At 43.0% G+C, this 27,940-nt stretch overlaps 1 protein-coding gene across 3 annotated transcripts in view; it reads left to right on the forward strand.

Moving 5' to 3' along the window:
- The window catches only part of LOC112254459 (membrane-associated guanylate kinase, WW and PDZ domain-containing protein 3), a 144,016-nt gene that overhangs the window by 86,927 nt on the left and 29,149 nt on the right, over positions 1–27,940 (forward strand). For all 3 annotated transcript variants that reach the window (XM_024427075.2, XM_024427073.2, XM_024427074.2), the window contains exons 2-4: positions 6,340–6,456; positions 12,774–12,893; positions 27,324–27,530. In XM_024427075.2, coding sequence (XP_024282843.1) covers positions 6,340–6,456; positions 12,774–12,893; positions 27,324–27,530 — 444 coding nt within the window. The remainder of the gene's footprint in view (positions 1–6,339; positions 6,457–12,773; positions 12,894–27,323; positions 27,531–27,940) is intronic.

A 27,940-nucleotide genomic window follows, 5' to 3' on the forward strand; every position in this document is an offset into this window, starting at 1 on the left:
ATTTTAGAATGCTCGCAAAGGATTGCCTTCTCCTGCAACAAGACATAGAAGAGAGAGGAGCAGTGGCCTGTGGTCAAAGAGAGTAGCAGAGTACATTTTTGGTTGCTGTACAGATTATTTTCTCTTGTTTGTCTCATCTAAATGATGAGAAGCACGCAGCCATATTCATTTAGAAATGAGCTCTTTCAGTCCAAACCTAAAGATAGATCAGTAGACCGGGAAGGGACGTGTTTAGGAACGATCAACACACTGACGCTCACAATGGAAAAGCGTAAGTGAGTGAGTGACGCACATACTCCTTCACTCCTTGTGAAATCTCCAAAGGCTGCCTGCCACAAAACAATGACTGGAGCAGATATGGTCATCACAACAACGGCTAACCCTATTTCAGGCAATGCAGCTACAACGATAATTGGAGTTTCCTCTATCAGTTAGTCAGCCAGTCTGTCAATTAGTCAGTCAGTCATGCCTAAGAGAGGCTCCAGGATCTGTCTACTCTGATTGCTGTCTTTAGTTCCCCCTTCACAATGGCGCTCGGCTACCGAGCAGGTTGTAGTCAGGCTCATATCTTAGGCCATTGAAGATGATGACGGTGATATAATACCACATTTCCCTCATCATTAACTAGCGGATGACAGCACTAGAGCTGCGGAATGAATCCAGCCAGCCAGCAGGAGATGGTACTGATTGATTGACTCAACCACATTATTCTTATTATTATCCTAGGCTGTTTTGGTCAATCTGTGCCAAAGCTAATGAGATAAGAGATGCATTTGAAATGATTGCAAATAAAGACCTTTTAGTGTTTTGATTAAGGCTGACTGCGGAATGAACAGCGCTGTAAATGCTCTCTAATTCCACCATTTTCTCTTCATGCAGCTGCCTGCTAGGTTGCTTACATCCTGATGTGAGTGTTAGGTCATATTCTCTCTGTTGTGATATGTTTATGTGTTGTGGTTGGAAGCTGAAAGGGGCATGCTTGGAGGGGGAGCGACTCTGTCACTCTGTCTGAAGACGTGTCTCCTGAGGTCAGGGAAAGTGCCAGGGTTTGTGGTTCTCTCTCCCCATGTTCCTCACAGCATCTATGCTGGTATGCTTTCCTTTGTTTCTTTTCACTTTTTTTCGCTTTTCAGTTACTGAGCACATGACAGTGCTCTTGCGACACACAAACATGACTTCACTTTTACGGCGACATGAGTTGACAACAGGCCTGGGATTAGGAGCCCCTCCCCGAACCATACTGAACAACACAGTCTACTTAAGTCACACTTGTTTTTGGATATAACTATAAAACAGATCTGTCTCTCGCCAGCAGAGTACTGCGGTAGTATATGTGTGTGTGCGCACCTGTTTGTCTGTGTGTGAGGAGAGATGGGCCAGTTTTGTTATCAGTATGTTACACTGTAGTGGATTGGGTGGATAAATGTGCTCCATTCATGTGTGAGTGTAATCATACTGAATCCGTTTGTTGATCTGAGCCAGATGCTAAGCAAGGCTCCTCACTGGGATGGGGTCGGTGTGTGTTTTACTCTCCAGCTGTATCTGACTCCACTGACCCACGAATGACATAACAGAAGGATGGACCGCCTACAGCAGAGAGACACAGAGATGGAGAATGAACAGAGGCAGAATGAGTGATAGAAAGAAGGAGAAGAGCAAACTAGAACAGATGTTGGAGTTGGAGGGATATAAGTAAGAGATAAGGAGAGAGATAAGTGAGAGATAAGGAGAGAGAGAGAGAGAGAGAGAGAGAGAGAGAGAGCGACACCATGAGTCAGCATCCTGAGGGTAACCCTCTCCTCCCTCTCGCCCCTTCACAGATACTGGGATCCTCTGTTCTTTTCTCTCCTCATGTTATCATGGTTGTGGAGCCGTTAAGCCTGTCACTCTTCTGCTGACTGCTGCTAATCATGAAGCTGAGAGGAGCAAGGTCGTCCCTCCTCTGCAACTCTCCTGGGCTCTGTGGCACAGCAGGGAGGAGGGATGGGCATAGCTTATGGTTGGTTAACTTTAATATGGATGCAGCTGTGACCGTGTGAGCCCACTGGCCCTTGACAGCTTTTAAATCAGCAGGCTCTGCAGATACTGCTATAGGTTGAGGCTCTGGCCTATCCAAGGGCCTTGCACTCGATTAGATAATGTGGCTGTTGCTGTAGCCTACACCTGTGCTGATGATATAAGTGCAGATAATTAATTTACAGGACTGGGGATGTGTGAAGTCCATAGCCTTTCCTACTCCTACACAGGCTCAATTCAGACACCATTTACTATCTGAGTTGCAGCTTGACCCGCATCACACCTACAGTACCACTGTCTGAGAGAGAGAGAGACACCAGGAGCCCAAGGTGCCCTGAGCCAATTTCTCCAGAAAAAATAGACATCCAGAGCTGTGAGGTTAGAAGCAGTGGATGGATGACACCTTGGGGGCAGCCTGACACCTCAGTGGAGTGATGGTGGGTGCAGAGGTCATTCGGGTGAATGTGTCCCAGCAGGCCTGGGGAGACAGAGGCACCAGGCGTTTGACTGAGCACATGGGATCTGAAGCACTGACACCAACAGCCCGCCATTAATTACATGATGGAGTGCTGTGTTTGTGATTGGGCCTCACTGTGGCATGGAGCTAGCATCTGCCTCACAGGGATGAGCACCACAGTGTTAGAGCCTGTTTCACAACACACACTGCTAGGTTAGTAAATGCCTTGATTCCAGAAAGGTCCTCAGCCATATGGAGGAAAGGAATGTGTGTGTGTGTATCCTCTGCATTACACATAGGGTTGCAAAATTCCGATTGCTTTCCCAAAATTCCCAAGTTTTTCATAAATCCAGGTTAGAAAATTCCCTGTATGGGGAGGGAATAAGCAGGAAATCTGGAATTCTTCATTCAGGATTTCTGGAACACTTGGGAATTTTGGGAAAGTTAGCGGAATTTTGCAACTCAGATTACACACATTTGGGACCACATTTTAATCTATTGAACAGTAAAGATTTTCACAGATTCCTCCGGAACATTCATCACGCACACTTGTCCCCTGTTCCCACTGATTAGTACTTGTATAAGTGTGCCCTTTGGTTTCCGTTGTCTGTTGATTATTGTTACTATGTCCGTTGGTTCGTGTGAGTACCTGTGCTGTGTGTTTTGGCTTTTGTGCCATTGTGGATTGCACAGATGATTACGGGTCTCGTCCCGTGCGATAATCATTGTGCGCTTGCATTATTTATTTGAGGTAATCCTCGTTCTTTTGTTTAGGTTTCAACCCTGTGTTTTGTATTGTGTTTGTTTGGTCTTTGTGCATGCCGTAATTTGGGCTTAATAATAAAAACTATTCCGCATTCCTGCACCTGTCTCCCGATCCTTCATGCCAACGTGACAAAGATGCACACATCTAGGAGAAGGCTTTTTGCCAAATGGAGAAGATTCCTTGCTCACGTGACATACTGCATGTAATGGTATATGGCGGTCGGAGACTAAACCTCCGGACACCCTGCCTTGTCAAGGGAATCTTCATTATGTAGCATTTAGATAACAGAATAAATGACCTCCCTGGAGAATTCCACATGCGTTCGAGAGATGTGGAACCATAAGCTACATACTGTAGGTGTGTCTTGAAAACAGACCAATTAGGGGACTCTGATATCTGTTACTCTTTTACCCAGTGGCAGATTCCTGAGCCCTTCTCTCAGATGCTTTTGGATGTGTGCATGCGTGTGTGTTTGCATGTGTATTTGTGTGCGTGCTTGTGTGTGTGCTTCCATGAGTTTGTGGACACTTGTGTGTGCCTCAACAGTGAGGTGTTAGTTAAAGTGTGGAGACTCTGAGTCAACCACCCTCAGTGCTCCTCCTCTCCACTGGTATCTGCCCTGAGATGCTACAGGCTCTACAGATGATTACTGTATTGCTGATGCTAAAGAAAAGCAGAAAATAAATGTTAAAGAATTCCTGGTGTTAACCTTCCATTTGTGAGTCACTCACTCAACTCCAACCAATATGAGGATGAAAGCCTTGTGTAATTAACAGGGATACAAATTGAGAGGGTGACTTAAAAGCTTATAATCAAAGGAACCTATCATTTTAGGAATCATACCCCAATTGATACACCTCAAAATTATTCTGATTCCTTCAGTTACTTCCAATAGTGTGTATGGTAATGGTAACATTCACTGTAGGTAGATGTTAATGGGGATAATGGAAGACACAGATATAGTTGACTGAGAAAGTAGTGGGAAGATGAAACACAACATAGGAGGAAATGTATAGGTACTGTGGCAGTACAGAGAGATGCAGAGAAGGAGGGAGTAGAGAAAAATACAGAGAGAGAGAGAGAGCTGGAAGACCAGGGAATGTGAGGTGAAGTTCAATTATTTTCATTTGTCCTGGCTGGCTGCACTCACTCCAAATACACCAGCATACAGGGCTGACGGGTACTATGGAGGCCATTGAGTCCCCACCTCCGAGTATACAATGACTCTGTTATCTGTGAAGAGGAGGAATGAGGTTCATCTCTGATGTGACAACCTCACTAACACCATCTGACAGGACCGAGCAGGCCACAAAGACTGCATTGTATAGCCAGCCACGGGGTTGGTGTGTGCGTTTTTGTTTGTTTGTGTGTAGTGTGCGTGCGTGCATGCCTGCATTTGTGTGTGCATCCGTGCGTGCATGGATTTGTGTGTGTGTAGGCGTGCATGCGTGTGCATGCAAACAGCAGGAGCCTCTCAATAAAATAACAAAGTAACACATTAATTACATAGTAAGTTGAATCATTCTCAGTCATATTCTAAGTACCGTAAATTATTTGACATTTTGCTGAAGGGAGATTATGCATTGCAAGTCTAGATTATGGCCTGGTATCAACTTTACCCTTCGAAGTATTTGATGTTATCATTACCTTGGTCTTCAGAGAGATGTGACATATAGTGTATGGGATGTATTCTAGACTGTTTATATGGCCTGTTTCTTTGGCATTTCTCTGAGGGAAGACTTGCATGGACTACAACCAAATTCTGGGACAGTTTGGGCTGGGGCTGGCAGATTGTGCCTCTGTTCCCCTGTGTCTGTCTGTGTGTCTGTGAGCCTGGACCAGCTGTGATTTGTCCCTCTTTAGAGCTGAAGAGTGGACACGCACAACTTTTATCCTGAAAAGCTGCCCCCATAGGGATAGTAATTCCTAAAACATGCCACATGGCATGCAAAAGAAGGGTTGATTTATGGTAACATCAATTTTTAGGGGCAAAATATAGGTCAAACTGAGTATGATGAGGATATTCCTAACAAGTAATCACTCGTTTTTATGTTATCACTGGTTATGTTTATGTTTATGTTGTCACTAGATTTACTGTAGATGGTGTTTGTCATGACTTGTTCTGTTATAACAGTTAGTTAGGTAGCCAAACATTACATGACCAATTCCACTACAAGCGTTTTTCTAAGAACACAAATCAATATTTAGCAACAATTTGTCATTTTGGGATGTGTTCATTTTGACCATTGTTTGATGAACAAGGAGATAAGGTTGTAGATTATGCAGAAATTGTCCCATAGCTCATCTTTATTCTATTACTCCTCCTATTCTACATCTCCATTGCTATCACCAGCTAATTGCTATCACCAGCTTTGTCTACTGTAGAGGGCTGTTTCTTTCTGAAAGGATGTATTAGTATTCATAGCCATGCATACAGAGTTGTGTTGAGTGGAGTTTTGTCTGCCCGGCAGAGAGGAGAGAGAGGGAACATGATGATTACTGAAGCTCAGCGCCAGTCGAGCCATTTCAAAGCCACTTCTCCCTCTACTGCCAGCCTGGAGACGAGGCTCACATCCAAGACACTGAAGATCTGGTCTCTTTTCTCTCTCTCCTCTCTCTTTATTCTCTCTCTCTCCTCTCTTTTTTCTCCCTCTCCTCGTCATCTTCTCCAACACCCAGCAAACTGTCCCCTGCTTTTACAGGATGACTCTCAAGTTCCTGTCTCCTTTCAAGCGCTATATGAACTTCCTCTGTTTTTACAAGACGTTAGGGGGTTGGTTAGAAGAAGCGCTATCTCCTGAGGTTTTCGAGACCTACCACTTCCTTTGGAAAAGGTGTTGTGTTGGCCTATGCTTGGTTGTCATTGAAGCTGTGAGTGTCTAACAATTGTATGCATATTATATGAAACCTTGTTGTCAGTTGTATTGTGTAGATGAGGTGCATTCACTGGAGTGACTGATGGAATGGGAAAGCATATTGTTTGTCCTCTAACCTCTTGTTTGACCTCTAACCCTTTGTTTGTTTTCTAACCTCTTGAAACTGAACCTCTTGTACATTTGTCGTGTAATAACACTTTGTGTCTCTGTCTCTGTCTGCTCAGGGAAGGTTCTGAACACGGACCTGCGCCACTACCTCAGCCTGCAGTTCCAGAAGGGCTCGTTGGACCACAAGCTGCAGCAGGTCATCCGGGACAACCTCTACCTGCGCACCATCCCCTGTAAGTTTCCTTAACCTCTGCCCTGAAATGGCACCCTATGCGGGCCAGGGTGAAATGTAGTACACTATAGATGACAGACGCACCCATCAGTGTCTCTCTCACACACTTGAAAATCGCCATGACAACACAAGCAAAGACATCCTCATAAACCCAGACGTTACTCCAAATTGCAGTCTGTGATTACGGTCTTTTATGCGAAAGCTTCTACTTTGAGTGGTTGAAGATATAAATCAATCTGCAAATTAGATTAAATCTGAATGACTTTTAGAGCCGTCAGTTAATAGTAGACGTTGAGGTGCTATCCTCTTCTCAATGGTCATAATAGCTGTGTTCTTAAAGTAGGAAAGGATGTTAGGTTCTATTAGAAGAGACAATGAACATGCATGAAGAACAGAGACCTTATCTCCAAATTACTACATTATTATGTAATTACTACACACATTAAGTGACAAAATTAAGAGCATAATATTTACCATTACATTTTTCCAAAGGAGAGTCTCTAATAAGAACAGTAACATGTTTGAGCCACACACAGTCCCACTGTTCCTCAGGCTATGGCAGACAGTTCTGCATGGCACTGTCACAAACGCAGGCAGAAGTGTGAAATATTTCCGGGAAGTAAGCAGCTTACCTCTCATGTATATTTACGTTTTTGGAGAGGAGGAATATTTCTCCCACTATCACTCCCTTCTCTCAACCAAATCAAATCAAATTGTATTTGTCACATGCGCTGAATACAACAGATATAGATAGACCTTACTGTGAAATGCTTACTTACAATCCCTGAACCAACAATGCATGTCACATTCTGATCTTAGTTCTTTTGTTATGTCTTTGTTTTAGTATGGTCAGGGCGTGAGTTGGGTGGGTTGTCTATGTTCTTTTTTCTATGTGGTGTTTTTGTGTTTGGCCTGGTATGGTTCTCAATCAGAGGCAGGTGTCGTTAGTTGTCTCTGATTGAGAATCATACTTAGGTAGCCTTTTCCCACCTGTGTGGTGTGGGTGATTATTTTCTGTTCAGTGTTTTTTCAGCACCGTACAGGACTGTTCGTTTGTCATTTTATTTGTTTTGTTTAGTGTTCAATTACTTTATAAAAAAAAATATGAACACTTACCACGCTGCGCATTCCGCCTCACCTTCTTCCACCGCCTCACCTTCCTCCGACCGCCTCACCTTCTTCCACCGACGAGCGTTACAATGAAGTTTTAAGAAAATAGAGTTAAGAAAATATTTTCTAAATAAATTAAAGTGTAAAAAAAAAGTAACACAATAAAATAACAATAATGTGTCTATATACAGGGGGTACCAGTACCGAGTCAATGTGCGGGGGTACAGGTTAGTCGAGGTAATTTGTACATGGGGGGTCCTCCTCTGACACCGGCCAGTATATAGGTCCTGGATGGCTGGAAGCTTGGCCCCAGTGATGTACTGGGCTGTATGCACAACCCTCTGTAGTGCCTTACGGTTGGATGCCGAGCAGTTGCCATACCAGGCAGTGATGCAACCGGTCAGGATGCTCTTGATGGTGCAGCTGTAGAAATGTTTGAGGATCTGGGGACACATGCCAAGTCTTTTCAGTCTCCTGCGAGGGAAAGGGCGTTGTCGGGTCCTCTTCACGACTTTCTTGGTGTGTTTGGACCATTATAGTTTGTTGGTGATGTGGACACCAAGGAACTTGAAACTCTCGACCCGCTCCACTACAGACCCATCGATGTGAATGGGGGCGTGTTTGTCCCTCCTTTTCCTGTAGTTCACGATCATCTCTTTTGTCTTGCTCACATTGAGGGAGAGGTTGTTGTCCTGGCACCACTCAATACACCAGGTTTTTAGAAATATTAGAAAATGTATTCAAAGTAAAAAACTGAAATAACTTGTTTACATAAATATTCAGACCCTTCGCTATGCGACTGGAAATTGAGCTCAGGTGTATCCTGTTTAATCATCCTTGAGACGTTCCTACAACTTGATTGGAGTCTACCTGTGGTAAATCCAATTGATTGGAAATTATTTGGAAAGGCACACACCTCTATATATTAGATCCCACAGTAGACAGTGCATGTCATAGCAAAAACCAAGGCAGGAGGTTGAAGGAATTGTCAGTAGATCACAGAGACAGGTTTGTGTTGAGGCACAAATCTGGGGAAGGGAACCAAAAAGGTTTCTGCTGCATTGAAGGTCCCCAAGAACACAGTGGTCTCCATCATTCTTAAATGGAAGAAGTTTGACCTAGAACCCGATGGTCACTCTAACAGAGCTCCAGAGTTCCTCTGTGGAGACTGGAGAACCTTCCAGAAGGACAACCATCTCTGCAGCACTCCACCAATCAGGACTTTATGGTAGAGTGGCCAGACAGAAGCCACTCCTCAGTAAAAGGCACATGACAGCCTGCTTGGAGTTTGCAAAACGGCACCTAATGGACTCTCAGACCATGAGAAACAAGATTCTCTGGTCTGATGAAACCAAGATTGAATTTGGTCTGAATGCCAAGCGTCTCGTCTGGAGGAAACTTGGCATTTTCCTTACGGTGAAGCATGGTGGTGGCAGCATCATGCTGTGGGGATGTTTTTCAGCGGGAGGGACTGGGATACTAGTCAGGATCGAGGGAAAGATGAACGGAGAAAATTACAGAGAGATCCTTGATGAAAACCTGCTCCAGAGCGTTCAGGACCTTCAGACTGAGGCGAAGGTTCACCTTCCAACAAGAGAAAGACCCTAAGCACACAGCCAAGACAATGCAGGGGTGGTTTCAGAACAAGTCTCTGAATGTCCTTGAGCAGCCTAGCCAGAGCCCGGACTTGAAAACGATCTGAAAATAACTGTGCAACAACACTCCCCATCCATCCTGACAGAGCTTCAGAGGATCTGCAGAGAAGAATGGGAGAAACTAACAAAGGCTTGTAGCATCATACCCAAGAAGACTCGAGGCTGTAAAAGGCCCTTTAACAAAATACTCAGTGAAGGGTCTGAATACTTATGTAAATGTGATATTTCAGTTGTTATTTTTTAATAAATGTGCAATTTAGAATTTCCAATTCTAAAAACGTGTTTTTGCTTTGTCATTATGGGTTATTGTGTGTAGATTGATGAGAAAAAAAACAACTGCATCCATTTTAGAATAAGGCTGTAACGTAACAAAATGTGGAAAAAGTCAAGGGGTCTGAATACTTTCCCGAATGCACTGTAAATACTGTATGATGTGTTAGCAATGCATTACTCTGAATCAAAAGTATTCTGTTTATAGCTAATATCACTGAATCAATTTTAAATTAATACACTGAAAATGATCAAAGTCAGACATAAAAAAACTGGATTTGTCTGTCCTTTTCTTGTGTGTATCACGCAGTTCCTGTAAGGCCATGCTGTCCTTGTGCTTTTGAGAGCTTTCTAGCACTTTGGGTTGATAATGCTCCATTACGAAAACCAAACATCACCCACTCCCCTTGGCGTGACCAGGGCACAGCAGCATTATGGTCTGTGAGTGGGCCACGAAAGATGGTACAAACACGAGAGAGAGAGAGAGCTGCCAGAGTCGCCCATCTGTCCTGAGTTGCCAGAGTCGCCCGTCTGTCCTGAGCTGCCAGAGTCGCCCGTCTGTCCTGAGCTGCCAGAGTCGCCCGTCTGTCCTGAGCTGCCAGAGTCGCAAGTCTGTCCTGAGCTGCCAGAGTCGCCCGTCAGTCAGGAGCTGCCAGAGTCGCCCCTCAGTCAGGAGCTGCCAGAGCCGCCCGTCAGTCAGGAGCTGCCAGAGTCGCCCGTCTGTCCTGAGCTGCCAGAGTCGCCAGTCTGTCCTGAGCTGCCAGAGTCGCCCGTCAGTCAGGAGCTGCCAGAGTCGCCCCTCAGTCAGGAGCTGCCAGAGCCGCCCGTCAGTCAGGAGCTGCCAGAGCCGCCCGTCAGTCAGGAGCTGCCAGAGTCGCCCGTCTGTCCTGAGCTGCCAGAGTCGCCAGTCTGTCCTGAGCTGCCAGAGTCGCCCGTCAGTCAGGAGCTGCCAGAGTCGCCCCTCAGTCAGGAGCTGCCAGAGCCGCCCGTCAGTCAGGAGCTGCCAGAGCCGCCCGTCAGTCAGGAGCTGCCAGAGCCGCCCGTCAGCCAGGAGCTGCCAGAGTCGTCCGTCAGCCAGGAGCTGCCAGAGTCGTCCGTCAGCCAGGAGCTGCCAGAGCCGTCCGTCAGCCAGGAGCTGCCAGAGCCGCTCGTCAGTCAGGAGTTGCCAGAGCCGCCCGTCAGCCAGGAGCTGCCAGGAGCTGCCAGAGCCGTCCGTCAGCCAGGAGCTGCCAGAGCCGCTCGTCAGTCAGGAGCTGCCAGAGCCGCTCGTCAGTCAGGAGCTGCCAGAATCGCCCTTCACTCCGGAGCTGCCGGAGTCTCCCGCCTGTCCGGTGCTGCCGGAATCTCCCGTTCGTCCGGTGCTGCCGGAATCTCCCGTCCATTCGGGACCCGTGGCTATGGTCCCCAGTCCGAGGTCGGCGGCGAGGGACGCCGCTCTAAAGAGGCAACGGAGGCAGTTAAAGAGGCGGAGAAAGACTATGGTGGAGTGGGGTCCACGTCCCGCGCCAGAGCTATAGGTTCAGGTTTTGCGGCCGGAGTCCGCACCTTTGGGGGGGTGTACTGTCACATTCTGACCTTAGTTCTTTTGTTATGTCTTTGTTTTAGTATGGTCAGGGCGTGAGTGGGGTGGGTTGTCTGTGTTCCTTTTTCTATGATTGTCCCTGATTGAGAACCATACTTAGGTAGCCTGGTTTCACTTTTGAGTTGTGGGTGATTGTGTTTGCACCATACGGGACTGTTTCGATTTTCGTTTGTTCTTTCACTTTGTTATTTTGTATTTCGTGGTGTTCAGTTTTACATATTACAATGGACACTTACCACGCTGCAAATTGGTCCGATATCTCTTACTCCTTGTCAAAAGAAGAGGACAAGCGTTACATCTGAGGACTTTGTAAGAGACATACCATGGCCTTGAATTACATGATCGGCCTGAATTCTGGCTTTAATGTAATACAGATCTTTAATAAAACATTTTTGACAATCCTACACACTTGTACATTTTTTAGCTATAACCCATTTTCTAGCATTAAAGAAAGCTAATGCTTGCAGTCAGGCATTACTGAGACATCAGAAGTTCAGAGTGTCTCATCTTCAAAGTAAGTGCTATGGCCACAAAAAGACTGATGCTCCTCGTTTTTGCAATGCTTTCTTCCCTCTGTATTATTTGACAGCGAATCCCAGTGGCATTTTCAAGTGCCAACATGAAACAATGCAAAAAAATGCCATGTTATTTTTCTGTCCCTCTTTTTCTGAGTGAAACCGCCTCTGATGTCTCTGTTGTGGCGTGTGTCTTTGTCTGTGGCTGTGGCATCCATGCAAGCCAGGTCTTTAAAAAGTAGGACCGCAGTATTTGAAAGGGAGATTATGAAAGACTTGTTGGGGCGCCAATTTGGGTCCAAGGTAGACAAATGTTCATGCATTCTCATTGTCGCTCTCACACATACATACAGACACACACACAGAGGCATGCACACACAGACACGTGCACAAACACACATGCACACACACACGCACACACAAACAAACACACACACACACATTGCCAAGAGTTCCACTGCTGAGGGAAAAGTGATTGCTTCCGATGAACGTGACCATGTGAATGACTATGCATAATGGCAGGAAATGACTGTTCTCTGTGATAAAGCGTTTATACATCTTCCTATTTCTCTTGTCTGCTAAATGAACTGCATTTCATTTTCATCAGGGACATTTATTATCTGTGGAATTTGTTTGAAAATTCTGCTCCCACAGCTCATTTGAAAGTAACCGTAAATTAACTATTGACTGTGTCAGGATTATTTTTTTCAGTGTGCTAAAATACTTTCTGCTTTCAAGTAGATACATAGCACCCTCAAAGCAAAGCATAGTTCGTCCTCTTTGTCTTTCCCTCAACAGGTTGACAATGGAATAATTACAAGAGCAGTAATATTGATGTGACATCTGGATGATGCTGCAGGCAAGATAGAGGCTTGGCAGGTAGTGGTGCCCTCAGTAATTGGGCCATGGGGGACATTTTCTGGGACCAAAGCTTTCATGGGGAGACAGAAACAGACATCCTGTTAATGAGAGAATGCTGTGAACTCCCTGATGCTCATATCACACAAGCACCATGTAATTTTCTTTTGGTTACATCATCTGTGATACCGGAGGCCCTCACTCCATGTTTCCTAAATCAAATCAAATGTTTTACCATTTGTATCAGTGTTCATGGGCTCATTCTGTCTTAGGCTGTCGTTGCATTCTCATATGCTCATAGGTGTGTGTTTGTTTGTGTGATTGACAGGCACCACACGGCTGCCAAGAGAAGGGGAGGTGCCGGGGGTGGACTACAACTTCATCAGCGTGGGAGACTTCCGTATCCTGGAGGAGAGTGGCCTCCTGCTGGAGAGTGGAACCTACGATGGTGAGCACTCACTAAGGAAGCGTTCAATAATGAATTGATTAATAAGCTTAGTAGTCAATTGCATTGACCAAGGCTAAATTGATTGGTCAGGGGAACATGATTAAGAGGCTTGTTAGAACTGAAACCTTTGATCACAAGGATACTCAAGAGCCCTTGTGCTGCTCTATCCATTAAGAGCTCTTTTAATCTGTAGAGCAGCAATGTGTTGGCCCACCTGATCACCACTCTCAGTAGATCTTTCAAACTGCTGAACCCACTACTGCAGAGGAGGAGCTATTTACTCATGTGATGATGGCCCTCTACCTATTTTATTTATTTAACTAGGCAAGTCAGTTAAGAACAAATTCTTATTTACAACAACAGCCTAGGAGCAGTGGATTAACTGCCTTGTTCAGGGGGCAGAATGACAGATTGTTTACCTTGTCAGCTCGGGGATTCAATCTAGCAACCTTTCGGTTACTGGCCCAACACTCTAACCACTAGGCTGCCTGCCACCCCTATGAGGGGAGGCTGTGTTCATTGCATGCTTCCAAAAACTACAGCTACTGGATATCTTTAAGTGGGTTTCCATCATTGGGGTATCCTCTCAGACAGAAGAGGAGTCCTCTTCTTTACGAGGGAAAATCTGCTTCATTTTTGCCTCAGTGGTGACACACTGAACTTGGCTCATGTGTGACCTCATGTACTGTAAGTAACCATAGCAGATGCTGTTATAGCCCGGGGATGATAGTTCATATTGTCACTGAGAGGAGAATAGAAATATGTTTTATCTGTAGGGTTGTTGACACAAGGAAGGCTGTTTCTGGGTTTTCCTGATACTCTATGTAGTCCATTACAGTTGAACGAGTTCTTATCAGTTGTTTTACTTTAGTTATACTACAATGGCACATTAAGTACTTACCCTGTATTATGGGGTTGAATAGTCTCAGAGTATTTATGTCGTGAAGGGATTGGAGCCGGGGATTTTTTTCACATTGTTTGATGATTATGGCAATAACATGATAATCTCCTCTCTTTAAGCTCAGTCTTTCATACACCAAATCCCAGCTGTCTGCTGTGGAATCAGAATGGAATGGACTCAGTCTTTGAATGTCAGAGGCGCACCTCTGGTCTAGTGGTTGGCCCATATCACTTATCCTTCTCTGCAGTGTCTCTCCTATTGCCTCCCGTTTATATTCCCTGTGATGGAGAGTTTAAAGATGAAGTCAAATCCTCATCTGGAGTAAGAGTCTTACCAAGCAGCAGCACCGCTTCTATGAAGGGGTTTGGCACTGGCAGGCCCTGGCTGTTGACAGTCTTCTGAGCCCTCTGATGTGATGCTCCCTGAGGTTCCCCTTCCTGTCAGTCAACTCACAGCTGACAGACGCAGGTCAACACTGACACCTCCTCACACACACTTTGAGCAAATCGCAGCCCTGTTGGTTTGGGGGAAATACAGAATTGAGATCACATACGGTAAGAAAGGAGCTGCAGGATTCAGGAGCTGCCAAGTCAAGGGACAGCCACCCGCGACTGTGAGCTTCCCTTCATCTCTCAGCTGCAGCCAAACCTGTGGGTTTTTCTGCACCTTTACAGGCAGCCAGATAACACACGACACAGAATGGCGTTTAGCTGGGCTGTAGTAAAGCACACTTTCTGAATGATTTGATTAGTCTAGAGAGAGAGAAGAGGACTAGGGATAGATTTATAGGACTTCAGCCAAGCGCCCAGAGTCAGCTTTTCAACGGCAAGCTCTCAAATCTGTACACTAGCCGTGTTTGGCTGGGTGAATATATGTGTATTGACTTTCCAAGGCTCTAGGCTGCACTTTGCTGTCCATTGAAGACCCTGTTAGTGGTAGGTCCTCGACAGAAACATGTTTGGCTGCTGGGCATTTCCATCTAAAAGACCCATGAGCACCAACATGTGAAGTTCATAGGAGCATGTCAAATGTACATTTTTGTCATTTAGCAGACACTCTTATCCAGAGCAACTTTCAATAAGTAGTAAGTGCATACATTTTTGTACTGGTCCCCAGTGGGAATTGAACCCACAACGCTGGCATTGCAAGCACCATGCTCCACCAACTGAGCCCCACAGGAAAGCTAAGAGTCTATGTTTTGGGGAAATTAAGGCATAGATTAAAAAAAATTTAAATGTTACACCTTAAAAATTAGGCATAAGTAAAGGCTTTGATTACCGGATAAACAGATGCAAAAGGGGCCTTAGAAATGGTATCAGAAATACGTCCAAACACAATAATGTTGATGGCAAGACAACTGGCAATGAATATCAACACTTATATTTAGTTTTAGAGAAATATTGCCTTGTGCATTGTAATTCCATTAACAAAGACCCACATATTCTCATGAGGAGGGAGGATGATGAAATCTTACAGAAGTAACAGACCTACCAATTGGTTTTAGTGATTTTACTGATATCAATTTTGTTCAGGAATTTTTAAGTGATTCAAACTCGCAATTCTGTTCCCAAATTGATAACGGAATCACTGCAAATGAATTGGCTACAATGGGAAATTATAGTAGCCACAAACCACAGTTGGGTCGCCTGCTACTGTCCTGCCTCCCACTGGCATACTGTTATGTTCAGCTGGTTACTGTTTTCTTTCACTTTCTGTTATCTGGCGGTCAAACCAACCGTCTGAGTCTGGACAACCTCTCCCTCTCTCTCACTCTGCCTCACTACTGTACTGAACTGTAATTTACTGTACTTAACTTCACTGTACTGAACTGTACTCTACCCTACTCTATGCTGCTGTGCTGTAGTGTACTGCCCTGTACTGCTTTGGTTACTGTAGCTCAATAACCAAAATAGATTTTTCAAACTCAAGGTGCCATGTCATAGCTGATACACCATTCTTTCTGCTGACATCTTTCAATCTTAATTGGGAACTGCCCTACTGGCACAGAGCTGTGGTCTCCCTGCACTATGAGTAAACTCAGTACAGCTGTGGAGGTCATTTGATAGTGGAATGGGATTTTTTATATTTATATGTGCTTGAACTGTATCCTCTTTTGCCATAAAGAGTATACTGAGTGAGTGTGTGAAAAATGAACATGACCCAGTTCTGCTGGAGTAGCCTGCTGTATTCGAGCCCTCTAGTTTATTTTATGTCCTAATTTTTAGTGCCTATACATTTGACTAGCCCAACTGACTTTTAGAGTATGTTGTAACCATATTACTCTTCAATTTGTTCCTTAGCTAATCTTAATGGTGTTTCGAATAGCCCATTAGCCGCTATAGCTTGCATCCCTGCTCTCTGGCTGATTTGTACTGCTGTGCCAGACAGTCAGAGAACTAGCACTATTATCCTCTCTCTCTTCCCTTACTTACTTCCTGTCATCCCTGGCCCTGTTAACCCCCCACCGCCACACAGACCACACAGGCCCACCCAGTGTCGTGCCAGACCTGCCCTGCCCAGTGAGCTGAGGCCTCTCCCCTCTCCCAGGCGGTGCTGCCGGGATGCAGTTCGTGCCAGGGTGACCCACAGGGTCCCAGGTTTCATGACACAGCCATCTGTGCCAGGCTCTGAGAGGGAGTCTGTCTGGGCTCAGCCCTCACTCCGGCTCTGCTCTTCTGTGTGGTTCAGGTCCTGTCAGGCGGCACAGCACAAGGACAGCTGCCCAGAAATTAACAACGCACATAGTTTGGCGCTGCTGACATCACTGTTACTAGGAAATGGGAAAGTCTGTCTAATTCAAATTATTCTCAAATGTATTTTGGGCAGGGAATCCCACTGTGTTCATGATTCTGATTTCTATGAGAACATATGGGCCTGGAGCAGTGGGATGATTATATCTTGAGTGGATGGTCAGGGGGCCGGAGCATAATTGCAAGTCATTTGTAGATTGCAAATTGACTGCAAGAAGCCCAAACAGGTATAATACTAAACATAATCATTTTATATTTGCTTACTTTTGTATACGATCGCATACACTGAGTGCATAAATATTAAGAACACCTGCCTAATATTGAGTTGCTCCACCCCCTTTTGCCCTCAATTCGTCAGGGCATGGACTCTACAAGGTGTCGAAAGCATTCCACAGGGATGCTGGCCCATGTTGACTTCAATGCTTCCCACCGTTGTGTCAAGTTGGCTGTATGTCCTTTGGGTACACATGTGAAACTGTTGAGCGTGAAAACCTCAGCAGCATTGCAGTTCACTGCACTTTGTGGATATCTCTCTATTATGCTTGTGAATACTTTGAAACAAATCTCCAAAATTAAAATCACTTGGAGCTGATTTGCTGGTGTTTTTACAGTCTTTTATGTCCAACAATAAAAATGTAAAAATAAAAACATATTATAATTGTTTAGCTCAGAACTTGGCTGGCCGCCAGTTGGGAAACCCTGGACAGACTTCAATGTATACAGTACTTTACACTGATGTATGCCTTGCTAAATGCACTAAATTCTCTAGTGGGTTGAGTATATGAATTTAGTGGGTTGAGTACATGAAATCAGTGGACTGATGCCTAGCATGTACTGTGGCTGTTTCTGACTCCTGTGCTTTGCCTTGGTGCATTTAGCAAGGAATACATCAGTGTAAAGTACTGTATACATTGAAGTCTGTCCATGTCTGTTAGTGTATATTTGTATTTGTTTTATTTTAAGAACAGATTTCTACCCCAGGCAAACCCTCCCCTAACCCGGACGACACTGGGCCAATTGTGCACTGCCCTATGGGACACCCGATCATGGCCTGTTGTGATACAGCCCAGGATTGAACCAGGGCCTGTAGTGATGCCTAGCACGAAAATGCAGTGGCTTAGACCGCTGCGCCACTCAGAAGATGAAGCTCATCAACATGACATTTGCAATATTTATGTCAAACAAACCACCCCCTCTCCTTGTCAGCTTATAAAACAGTTTAATATGACAAATAATAGCAGAAATCTCCCCTGACTTGTCACTTTCACACACCCTCACTTGCCTGGCGCACATTTACCAGGGGCCGAGAGATATGTTTGTAATTAATACGTATGCTATAGCGTCTGGCTGATGATTGTCAGGGTGGCAGGAGACAGATGACTATTAGCTAAGTGGCCCCCAATCTCTCCCTGCTATCGCTGTGCCACCAGGGTTAATGAAGCCATCTCTGACAAACTGCTGTGAGGGAGATGAGCACAGGAGCATTAATACCATACAATGTAGGATTACTATCGTAACCCCGGTTCCCTGATAATAGGAGTGAGATGTGTCACATTGGGATTCACTCAGAATCACTAATCAGGGGAAGAACCAATCACACATGTCTGTCGAGACAGTGGCGAATGAGCCCCTCCCACTATTGCCTGTTTCTGTTTATTTGTTTTTTATTCGAGAATGTGGAACAATGTGTCTGTTTGATACTTTTCATTAACTCATGCATAGCAGTTCTTTATATGGACTAAAATAAATGTGTTCATATAGACAGAATATTATGTATAGGCTATATACTGAATTTTTATCCGTTTAAACATTTTATTTTACCTTTATTTAACTAGGCAAGTCAGTTAAGAACAAATTCTTATTTTCAATGACAGCCTAGGAACAGTGGGTTAACTGCCTGTTCAAGGGCAGAACAACAGATTTGTACCATGTCAGCTTGGGGATTTGAACTTGCAACCTTCCGGTTACTAGTCCAACACTCTAACCACTAGGCTACACTGCCACCCCAGTTTTGAAAATAGAAGGGGCTCCTGAGTGGCGTAGCGGTCTAAGGCACTGCATCTCAGTGCTAGAGAGATGACACTACCGACCCTGGTTCAATTCCAGGCTGTATCACAACCAGTTGTGATTGGTAGCCCCATAGGGCGGTACACAATTGGCCCAGCATCATTAGGGTTTGGCCAGGGTAGGCTGTCATTGTAAATAAGAATTTGTTCTTAACTGACTAAGTAAAAAAAAAGGTAAAAGGCCAAAATGTGGATGTTTCAATTAAAAAAGACTATCACATGACTATGGAAATGTGATTTTAGAGACACAAAGTAACAATAGGTTATGATTAAAGGGTTAGGCTGTAGTGGGCTCTCATCATCATTATTCACATCATTCTAATTAAATCAAGTCACAATTATCAGCTTTGGTATTGACATTAGTGAGCAGGCTTTCTGAATGAGGAGAGACACATGGTTAGGCCTACCAATGGAAAGAGTCTGAAAAATGTAAAAATATTTTGAAATTTGGACCACAGAAAACCAAAGTTTATATGAAATGTCTGCCTTTTGCCCTACATTTTGACAAGTCTAATAAGTTATTTTAATATAGGACAACATCACAAAATCTATTTATCTTATGTTGTTTCATTTAGTCTCATTATGATACTGTACATTTAGGCTATTTCAAAATAACAGAACACCATATTTTTAATTGACACTATAGGCTATTATGCTAAAGATCTACGTATCTGAGATTCAAATTTTAGACAAGGGCATCTTTTAAAACTATTTTGATACTCACCTCATGTCTTGATAATATGAATGAGAATGTAGTCAGTAAATCAGCATTTGTCCATCTCTCCCATTGTTCCCAGTTTCAATAAAAAAATATGCATGAGCAATTCATAAGACTATAACATTGGAATGTTGTAAAGTGCTGTCCTACCCTGGCTGGCGAGGACACTCAGGTGAAGCCATTGAATAAAATGAATTACAAGGAAATAAAGCTTTTTAGCTTTTGAACCAGTTTTTTAATGCTACAGTATAGGCCTTCATTTTTAGCCTGTATAATTTCAACTGTACTTTCCGTAAAGTATGAGACATCAAAATGTTTTAGAAAAACCTTGTGTGCTGTGTGTCATAACAGCTGTTATTTACTGTTATTCTGAAAATGATTTTCTCAATCAGCTGATGATTGTTGAAACAGGGCTCAAGTTCAATGTCTAATTTCATAGATAAATGCTTATAATATTGACAGGCAATCGACACTGCCATTAATACAAGGGACGATTTTATAAAACACGATTTTGGACTACTAAAATGTTATTAGAATGTATACAAGATACGGTTCTAGTTTTAGGAGGTCATACTTAAATGTAAAATAATAATAGGCACACAAACTAAGGAATACTATTTTAGTATTCTATTATCTTAAGATTATCACCAAGACAGGCAGACAGTCCAGACAGACAAACAGTACAGTAGGCTAAACATTGCAAAAGAAGAGCATATTTGGATAATTTAAGAGATTTAAGAGAATCAATGCAAATGTATGCTGCTAATGAACAATAACTAAGCCCAATTCATTACCATTGAAACTATCCTCTTTGAACTGCCAGATCTGAATAAATGGATTGGATGGATGGCTTCGATAGTCCAGCAATCGAATTGCAAGTCGTGCATATGCTAATAATCCAAATATTCTGCTTAAAACTATCTTTCACTGCTACCCTCAGAATTCATTATTCTTAGAGGAGGTCAGAAGAAGCTGCATTGGAACCCAAATGGATCCTCTCTGTGCATGGAAAAAATATCCTGGTGCATGAAGGCTACACCGACGGGAGAGACAGACTGCAAATAAATCCTTCTGGAAGTGGACTGAATATGATGTTTCCAATGCAGAGGTCACAGAACCCTCACTGATGGGGTTATCGCAAAGTTATCTGGAGAACACAACCATATCCCGGACAATGCTCAGATTTGCATCCGAAAGGTGACGATCAATGGCCTGAAGGTGAAAAGCCTGGAGACCCAGGATGAAACCGATGAAATTGTGGACCGTGGTAACACTGCTTGCCTGCGTCTATTTAAGGAGAAAATACATTCTTTAAAACATTTTTTTTTTTAGAAACTAGATATAGGCCTTGATATAGTATAGACTGTTTTTAGCCTTCAGCCTTTATATAATCATATGAACTAATTTCTAAACAATTGTAATGATGTTTGTCTGAGGAAGAAGGAGTAGACAAAAGCGCAGCATGGTACGTGTTCATATTGCCTTTAATTAACTGAACACTAAATACAAAAGAACAAGAGAATAAATGAAAACCGAAACAGTCCCGTATGGTGCAAACACTGAAACGGAAAACAACTACCCACAACCCATAGTGGGAAAACAGGCTGCCTAAGTATGGTTCTCAATCAGAGACAATGATTGACAGCTGCCTCTGATTGGGAACCATACTTAGGTAGCCTGTACCCACCTGTGTTTGTGGGTAGTTGTTTCCTGTTTTGTGTTTTGTCACCTGATAGGACTGTTTCGTTGTTTCACCTTTGTTATTTTGTGTTCAGATTAATAAAGTTAACATGGACACGTACCACGCTGCATTTTGGTCCGATCCTTCATATTCCTCATCAGACAAGGACGAGAATCGTTACAACAATATTCTGCCCATATGAACACATTCATTTAACTGAACCAATTTCTGTAGACTATATACAGTTGAAGTCGGAAGTTTACATACACCTTAAAATACACCTTAAATACATTTAAACTCTGTTTTTCACAATTCCTGCCATTTAATCCTAGTAAAAATTCCCTGTCTCAGGTTAGTTAGGATCATCACTTTATTTTAAGAATGTGAAATGTCAGAATAATAGTAGAGAGAGTGATTTATTTCAGCTTTTATTTCTTTCATCACATTCCCAGTGGGTCAGAAGTTTACATACACTCAATTAGTATTTGGTAGCATTTTCTTTAAATGGTTTAACTTGGGTCAAACGTTTCGGGTAGCCTTCCACAAGCTTCCCACTATGCGTTGGGTGAATTTTGGCCCATTGAGTCAGGTTTGTAGGCCTCCTTGCTCGCACACGCTTTTTCAGTTCTGCCCACACATTTTCTATAGGATTAAGGTAAGGGCAATGTGATGTCCACTCCAATACCTTGACTTTGTTGTCCTTAAGCCAATTTGCCACAACTTTGGAAGTATGCTTGGGGTCATTGTCCACTTGGAAGACCCATTTGCGACCAAGCTTTAACTTCCTGACTGATGTCTTGAGATGTTGCTTCAATATATCCACACAATTTCCCTTCCTCATGATGCCATCTATTTGGTGCAGTGCAGCAGTCCCTCCTGCAGCAAAACACACCCACAACATGATGCTGCCACCCCCGTGCTTCACGGTTGGGATGGTGTTCTTCAGCTTGCAAGCCTCCCCGTTTTTCCTCCAAACATAACGATGGTCATTAAGGCCAAACTGTTCTATTTTTGTTTCATCATGCAAGAGGACATTTCTCCAAAAAGTACAATCTTTGTCCCCATGTGCAGTTGCAAACCGTAGTCTGGCTTTTTATGGTGGTTTTGGAGCAGTGGCTTCTTCCTTGCTGAGCAGCCATCCAGGTAATGTCGATATATGACTTGTTTTACTGTGGATATAGATACTTTTGTACCTGTTTCCTCCAGCATCTTCACAAGGTCCTTTGCTGTTGTTCTGGGATTGATTTGCACTTTTCGCGCCAAAGTATGTTAATCTCTAGGAGACAGAACATGTCTCCTTCCTGAGTGGTATGGGGGCTGTGTGGTCCCATGGTGTTTATACTTGCGTATTATTGTTTGTACAGATGAACGTGGTACCTTCAGGCATTTGGAAATTGCTCCCAAGGATGAACCAGACTTGTGGAGGTCTACATTTTTTTTTTTCTCCCTGAGGTCTTGGCTGATTTCTTTTGATTTTCCCATGATACCAAGCAAAGAGGCACTGAGTTTGAAGGTAGGCCTTGGGTAGCCTAGTGGTTAGAGCGTTGGACTAGTAACCGGAAGGTTGCAAGTTCATAACCCCCGAGCTGACAAGGTACAAATCTGTCGTTCTGCCTGTGAACAGGCAGGTAACCCACTGTTCCTTTGCTGCAATTGAAAATAAGAATTTGTTCTGAACTGACTTGCCTGGTTAAATAAAGGTAAAAATACGTCCACGGGTACACCTCCAATTGACTCAAATGATGTCAATTTGCCTATAAGAAGCTTTTAAAGCCATAACATCATTTTCTGGAATTTTCCAAGCTGTTTAAAGGCACAGTCAAGTTTGTGTATGTAAACTTCTAACCCACTCGAATTGTGATACAGTGAATTATAAGTGAAATAATCTGTCCGTAAACGATTGTTGGAAAATTGACTTGTATCATGCACAAAGTAGATGTCCTAACCAACTTGCCAAAACTATAGTTTGTTAACAATACATTTGTGGAGTGGTTGAAAAACAAGTTTTAATGATTCCAACCTAAGACTTCAACTGTATGTGTTTAAATAGATTACCAGTCAAAAGTTTGGACACACCTACTCATTCAAGTGTTTTTCTTTATTTGTACAATTTTCTACATTGTACATCTGTTAATTGAAATGCATTCCAGGTGACTACCTCATGAAGCTGGTTGAGAGAATGTCAAAAGTGTGCAAAGCTGTCATAGAGGCAAAGTGTGGATACTATTTGGTTACTACATGATTCCATATGTGTTATTTCATAGTTTTGATGTCTTCCCTATTGTCACGCCCTGACCATAGAGAGCCTTTTATTCTCTATGTTGGTTAGGTCGGTGTGTGACTTGGGTGGGTAATCTAGGTTGTTTTATTTCTGTGTTGGCCTGGTATGGTTCCCAATCAGAGGCAGCTGTTTATCGTTGTCTCTGATTGGGGATCATATTTAGGCAGCCATTTCCCCACTGTGTTTTGTGGGTTCTTGTTTATGTTGCCTTTGAGCACTCCATAACCTCACATATAATTTATTCTTTATTGTTTTTTGTCCGGTTCACTTATAATAAGAAAATGTTGAACCGATTTCACGCGGCGCTTTGGTCCGAATGTTCTTACGACGGTCGTGACAACTATTATTCTACAATGTAGAAAATAGTAAAAATAAAGACAAATCCTTGAATGAGTAGGTGTGTCCAAACTTTTAACTGGTACTATATACAGTGCCTTGCGAAAGTATTTGGCCCCCTTGAACTTTGCGACCTTTTGGCACATTTCAGGCTTCAAACATAAAGATATAAAACTGTATTTTTTTGTGAAGAATCAACAACAAGTGGGACACAATCATGTAGTGGAACGACATTTATTGGATATTTCAAACTTTTTTAACAAATCAAAAACTGAAAAATTGGGCGTGCAAAATTATTCAGCCCCTTTACTTTCAGTGCAGCAAACTCTCTCCAGAAGTTCATTGAGGATCTCTGAATGATCCAATGTTGACCTAAATGACTAATGATGATAAATACAATCCACCTGTGTGTAATCAAGTCTCCATATAAATGCACCTGCACTGTGATAGTCTCAGAGGTCCGTTAAAAGCGCAGAGAGCATCATGAAGAACAAGGAACACACCAGGCAGGTCTGAGATACTGTTGTGAAGAAGTTTAAGCCGGATTTGGATACAAAAAGATTTCCCAAGCTTTAAACATCCCAAGGAGCACTGTGCAAGCGATAATATTGAAATGGAAGGAGTATCAGACCACTGCAAATCTACCAAGACCTGGCCGTCCCTCTAAACTTTCAGCTCATACAAGGAGAAGACTGATCAGAGATGCAGCCAAAAGGCCCATGATCACTCTGGATGAACTCCAGAGATCTACAGCTGAGGTGGGAGACTCTGTCCATAGGACAACAATCAGTCGTATATTGCACAAATCTGGCCTTTATGGAAGAGTGGCAAGAAGAAAGCCATTTCTTAAAGATATCCATAAAAGTGTCGTTTAAAGTTTGCCACAAGCCACCTGGGAGACACACCAAACATGTGGAAGAAGGTGCTCTGGTCAGATGAAACCAAAATGGAACTTTTTGGCAACAATGCAAAACGTTGTGTTTGGCGTAAAAGCAACACAGCTCATCACCCTGAACACACCATCCCCACTGTCAAACATGGTGGTGGCAGCATCATGGTTTGGGCCTGCTTTTCTTCAGCAGGGACAGGGAAGATGGTTAAAATTGATGGGAAGATGGATGGAGCCAAATACAGGACCATTCTGGAAGAAAACCTGATGGAGCCTGCAAAAGACCTGAGACTGGGACGGAGATTTGTCTTCCAACAAGACAATGATCCAAAACATAAAGCAAAATCTACAATGGAATGGTTCAAAAATAAACATATCCAGGTGTTAGAATGGCCAAGTCAAAGTCCAGACCTGAATCCAATCGAGAATCTGTGGAAAGAACTGAAAACTGCTGTTCACAAATGCTCTCCATCCAACCTCACTGAGCTCGAGCTCAGGAATGGGAAAAAAGTTCAGTCTCTCGATGTGCAAAACTGATAGAGACATACCCCAAGCGACTTACAGCTGTAATCGCAGCAAAAGGTGGCGCTACAAAGTATTAACTTAAGGGGGCTGAATAATTTTGCACGCCCAATTTTTCAGTTTTTGATTTGTTAAAAAAGTTTAAAAAATACAGTTTTATATCTTTATGTTTGAAGCCTGAAATGTGGCAAAAGGTCGCAAAGTTAAAGGGTGCCGAATACTTTCGCAAAGCACTGTATATATATATATATATATATATTTTTTTTTAAATATATATATATATATATATTCTTATTTATCTTTATCTTTAACTCTACATTGTGGAAAAGGATCTGTAAGTAAGTTAAAGTCTACACCTGTTGTTTCCGAAGCATGTGACAAATACATGTTATCTGATAAGATTGCTTGATTATCATCCCTAATGTTTTCCCTAATACTTTTCTGATCGATTTCAATCACTCCAAAGCATACTTCCTTCAGACTGAAATGTTTCATTACCTGATTTTCCATATAATGTGCTCTACCTTTTAATGGGAATAAGAAAATGACAGTAATGGCAAGATAATGACAGTAAGGTCAGATTCTAAAGATGAATCAAAATATTTTACACATTTGTTTATGATACCGCCAAGTGTCCTAAAATAGAGAATAAGAGATTCAAATTGCTTGATGGTCCAAGTTAATAAAATCTTAAATGTATATATCTGTTTAATATCATGTATGAATAAATTGGACTTTGTGACTCTCCACCCCCGTTCTCCGATGGGTATTGCGGTTCGCCCAGTGATTTTGTTTTACAAAAGTGTCTCCCTCAAAAATATTAGTGACTACCACGGCCTTATAAAGAGAGAAAGCTGTCTTTTAAGCATGTCTTCTATAACAGACCTATTTGTAATGTTTCAATTGTAATAGGTGGAGATCAAAGGTTTGTAAGATGAGAACAAGCACAGTTCAAATTAAAAGGAGATCAAGTTTATAGAGAGTAATACATTTGCTAAAAATCCATATTTCCCAGTGGCATCTTTCCCCGGTTCTTTAATTAAGCTGCTTATGAATTATGAATAGACTCTGTCTAATCATACAGTAAATGTTTGACCTTAAAATAAAAAATTGCCAAAACATAATTCCATAATGCTCCCATGAACAGATTCAGATCTGGGAACTGCTTAGCAAACAAATAAACATAAACATTTTGGGCATCTCGAATCAGTATCGAATCAGTATGTACATAATTCATTATCGTAATGCAGGTTGAATAATTATGTTTTCTGTGCATAAATGTAGTTAGCCAGAGTGTTCAACTGCTAGTCAGAGATTGATCACCCTATGAGCTAAATTAGCCAATGATTTAACAAAGTTAAGCTCCTATACGATACTGTTATCTTCACTGACTATTTATAGGCAGTATCACAAGGTTTTTATTCACCAGGAGAAAAACACTTTTCAGAGATCGTTAATTGGGGGGGGGGCACAGCCAGGATGAAAGGTTCTCCCGTTAAACAGATCACACTGTTCATGGCACGCTCATGTATAATGGAGGAGTCTATAGTGGTCACATGTAGTTTACGATGGGTCAATCAGTAAGGCTTGTCTGAATGGCTCGCGTTAACTTCATACAGTAAGCATAATATAATTCACATCGTTTCCTATTCTACGGGCATAGTGGGAATGTATGTGATAGTGTTTACAAACGTATCATCATTAGCCTCTTCTCTCCTTCTCTTTTCTATTAGCCACGTGCGGAATGTCATTCACCTACTTACCTTATAGCCTATGAGCACAGCCCAATAATACACATTTCTCACGCTTTCTGTTTAACCTGTTATCACATTTCATTTCTGGACTTTAAAACTTATCCAGCAAAATGTACTGACAACCCTTCACCTCCCCACCACCACCAGCTAAGCCCCGTCATTGGAAATCCTTTCTTCCAGCTGGGGGGTTTCCATGCCAGCTGCCGCCCATAGAGCTAACTGCCATCAAAGCATCTGGCTCCGAGGATCTTACTTCGGAGATGAGGCCACTCCCTAAACAATTTTAATAAACTTTCATATTGCATTTTGCCGCTGTTGTTCATTCAGTTAAGCCTTAAACACGATTGAAATGTAGGACCGTGTTTACAAGATTGTGGTCCCATTACTTTACCAGTTCTTGTTCAGATGGCCTCAATGCACAATAACTGCCTATGTCTTACCAGGGCTGCATAGTAGCTACAGGGATGGCTGAGAAAAGGGAACTTGTTAGACACTCATCTCTCTATCTGACCCCCCCCCCCTCTATCTCCAGGTAACTACTATGGGACCCCCAAGCCCCCAGCAGAGCCCACCCTGGTGCAGCCTGACCTGGTGGATCAGGTGCTGTTTGATGAGGACTATGACAACGAGGTCCAGCGTAAACGGACCACCTCCGTCAGCAAAATGGACAGGAAGGACAGTGTGGTCCCTGAGGAGGAGGACGATGATGAGAGGCCACCTCTGTCCAATGGCCTCCCAGGTCAGTACATCTCACACTCAAACCCCCTCTCCTTCCCTTTCTCTCTTTGCTCAGGATAGTCCCCTTTTGTACATCTCTTAGTCCTTTTTCAAATATCTTTCTACTTTTAGATGTACATTATTATGACTATGAACTATATCATATTTCTACTCTATAACATAATTCTGCTCTATACTATACATATTGACCTATGATCTAGGAGCTGTGATCACCTTCCCCATTATTCCCAGTTTGTGCTATCTGTCTGTTTGTGTTATCCAACCATGCTCTGTCTATATAGCCAGACACTTCCCACACCAAAGCCATGCCTAAAGCACATCCAGTATCAGTAACACCTTCTAATGTAGTGCAGGTCACCTTGGAAGGCAGCAGTCTTCTTACCCTAAGACAAGAGACTCCATGTGTGTGAT

Source organism: Oncorhynchus tshawytscha, linkage group LG07 (genome assembly GCF_018296145.1).
Source record: "Oncorhynchus tshawytscha isolate Ot180627B linkage group LG07, Otsh_v2.0, whole genome shotgun sequence".
Classification (NCBI taxonomy): domain Eukaryota; kingdom Metazoa; phylum Chordata; class Actinopteri; order Salmoniformes; family Salmonidae; genus Oncorhynchus; species Oncorhynchus tshawytscha.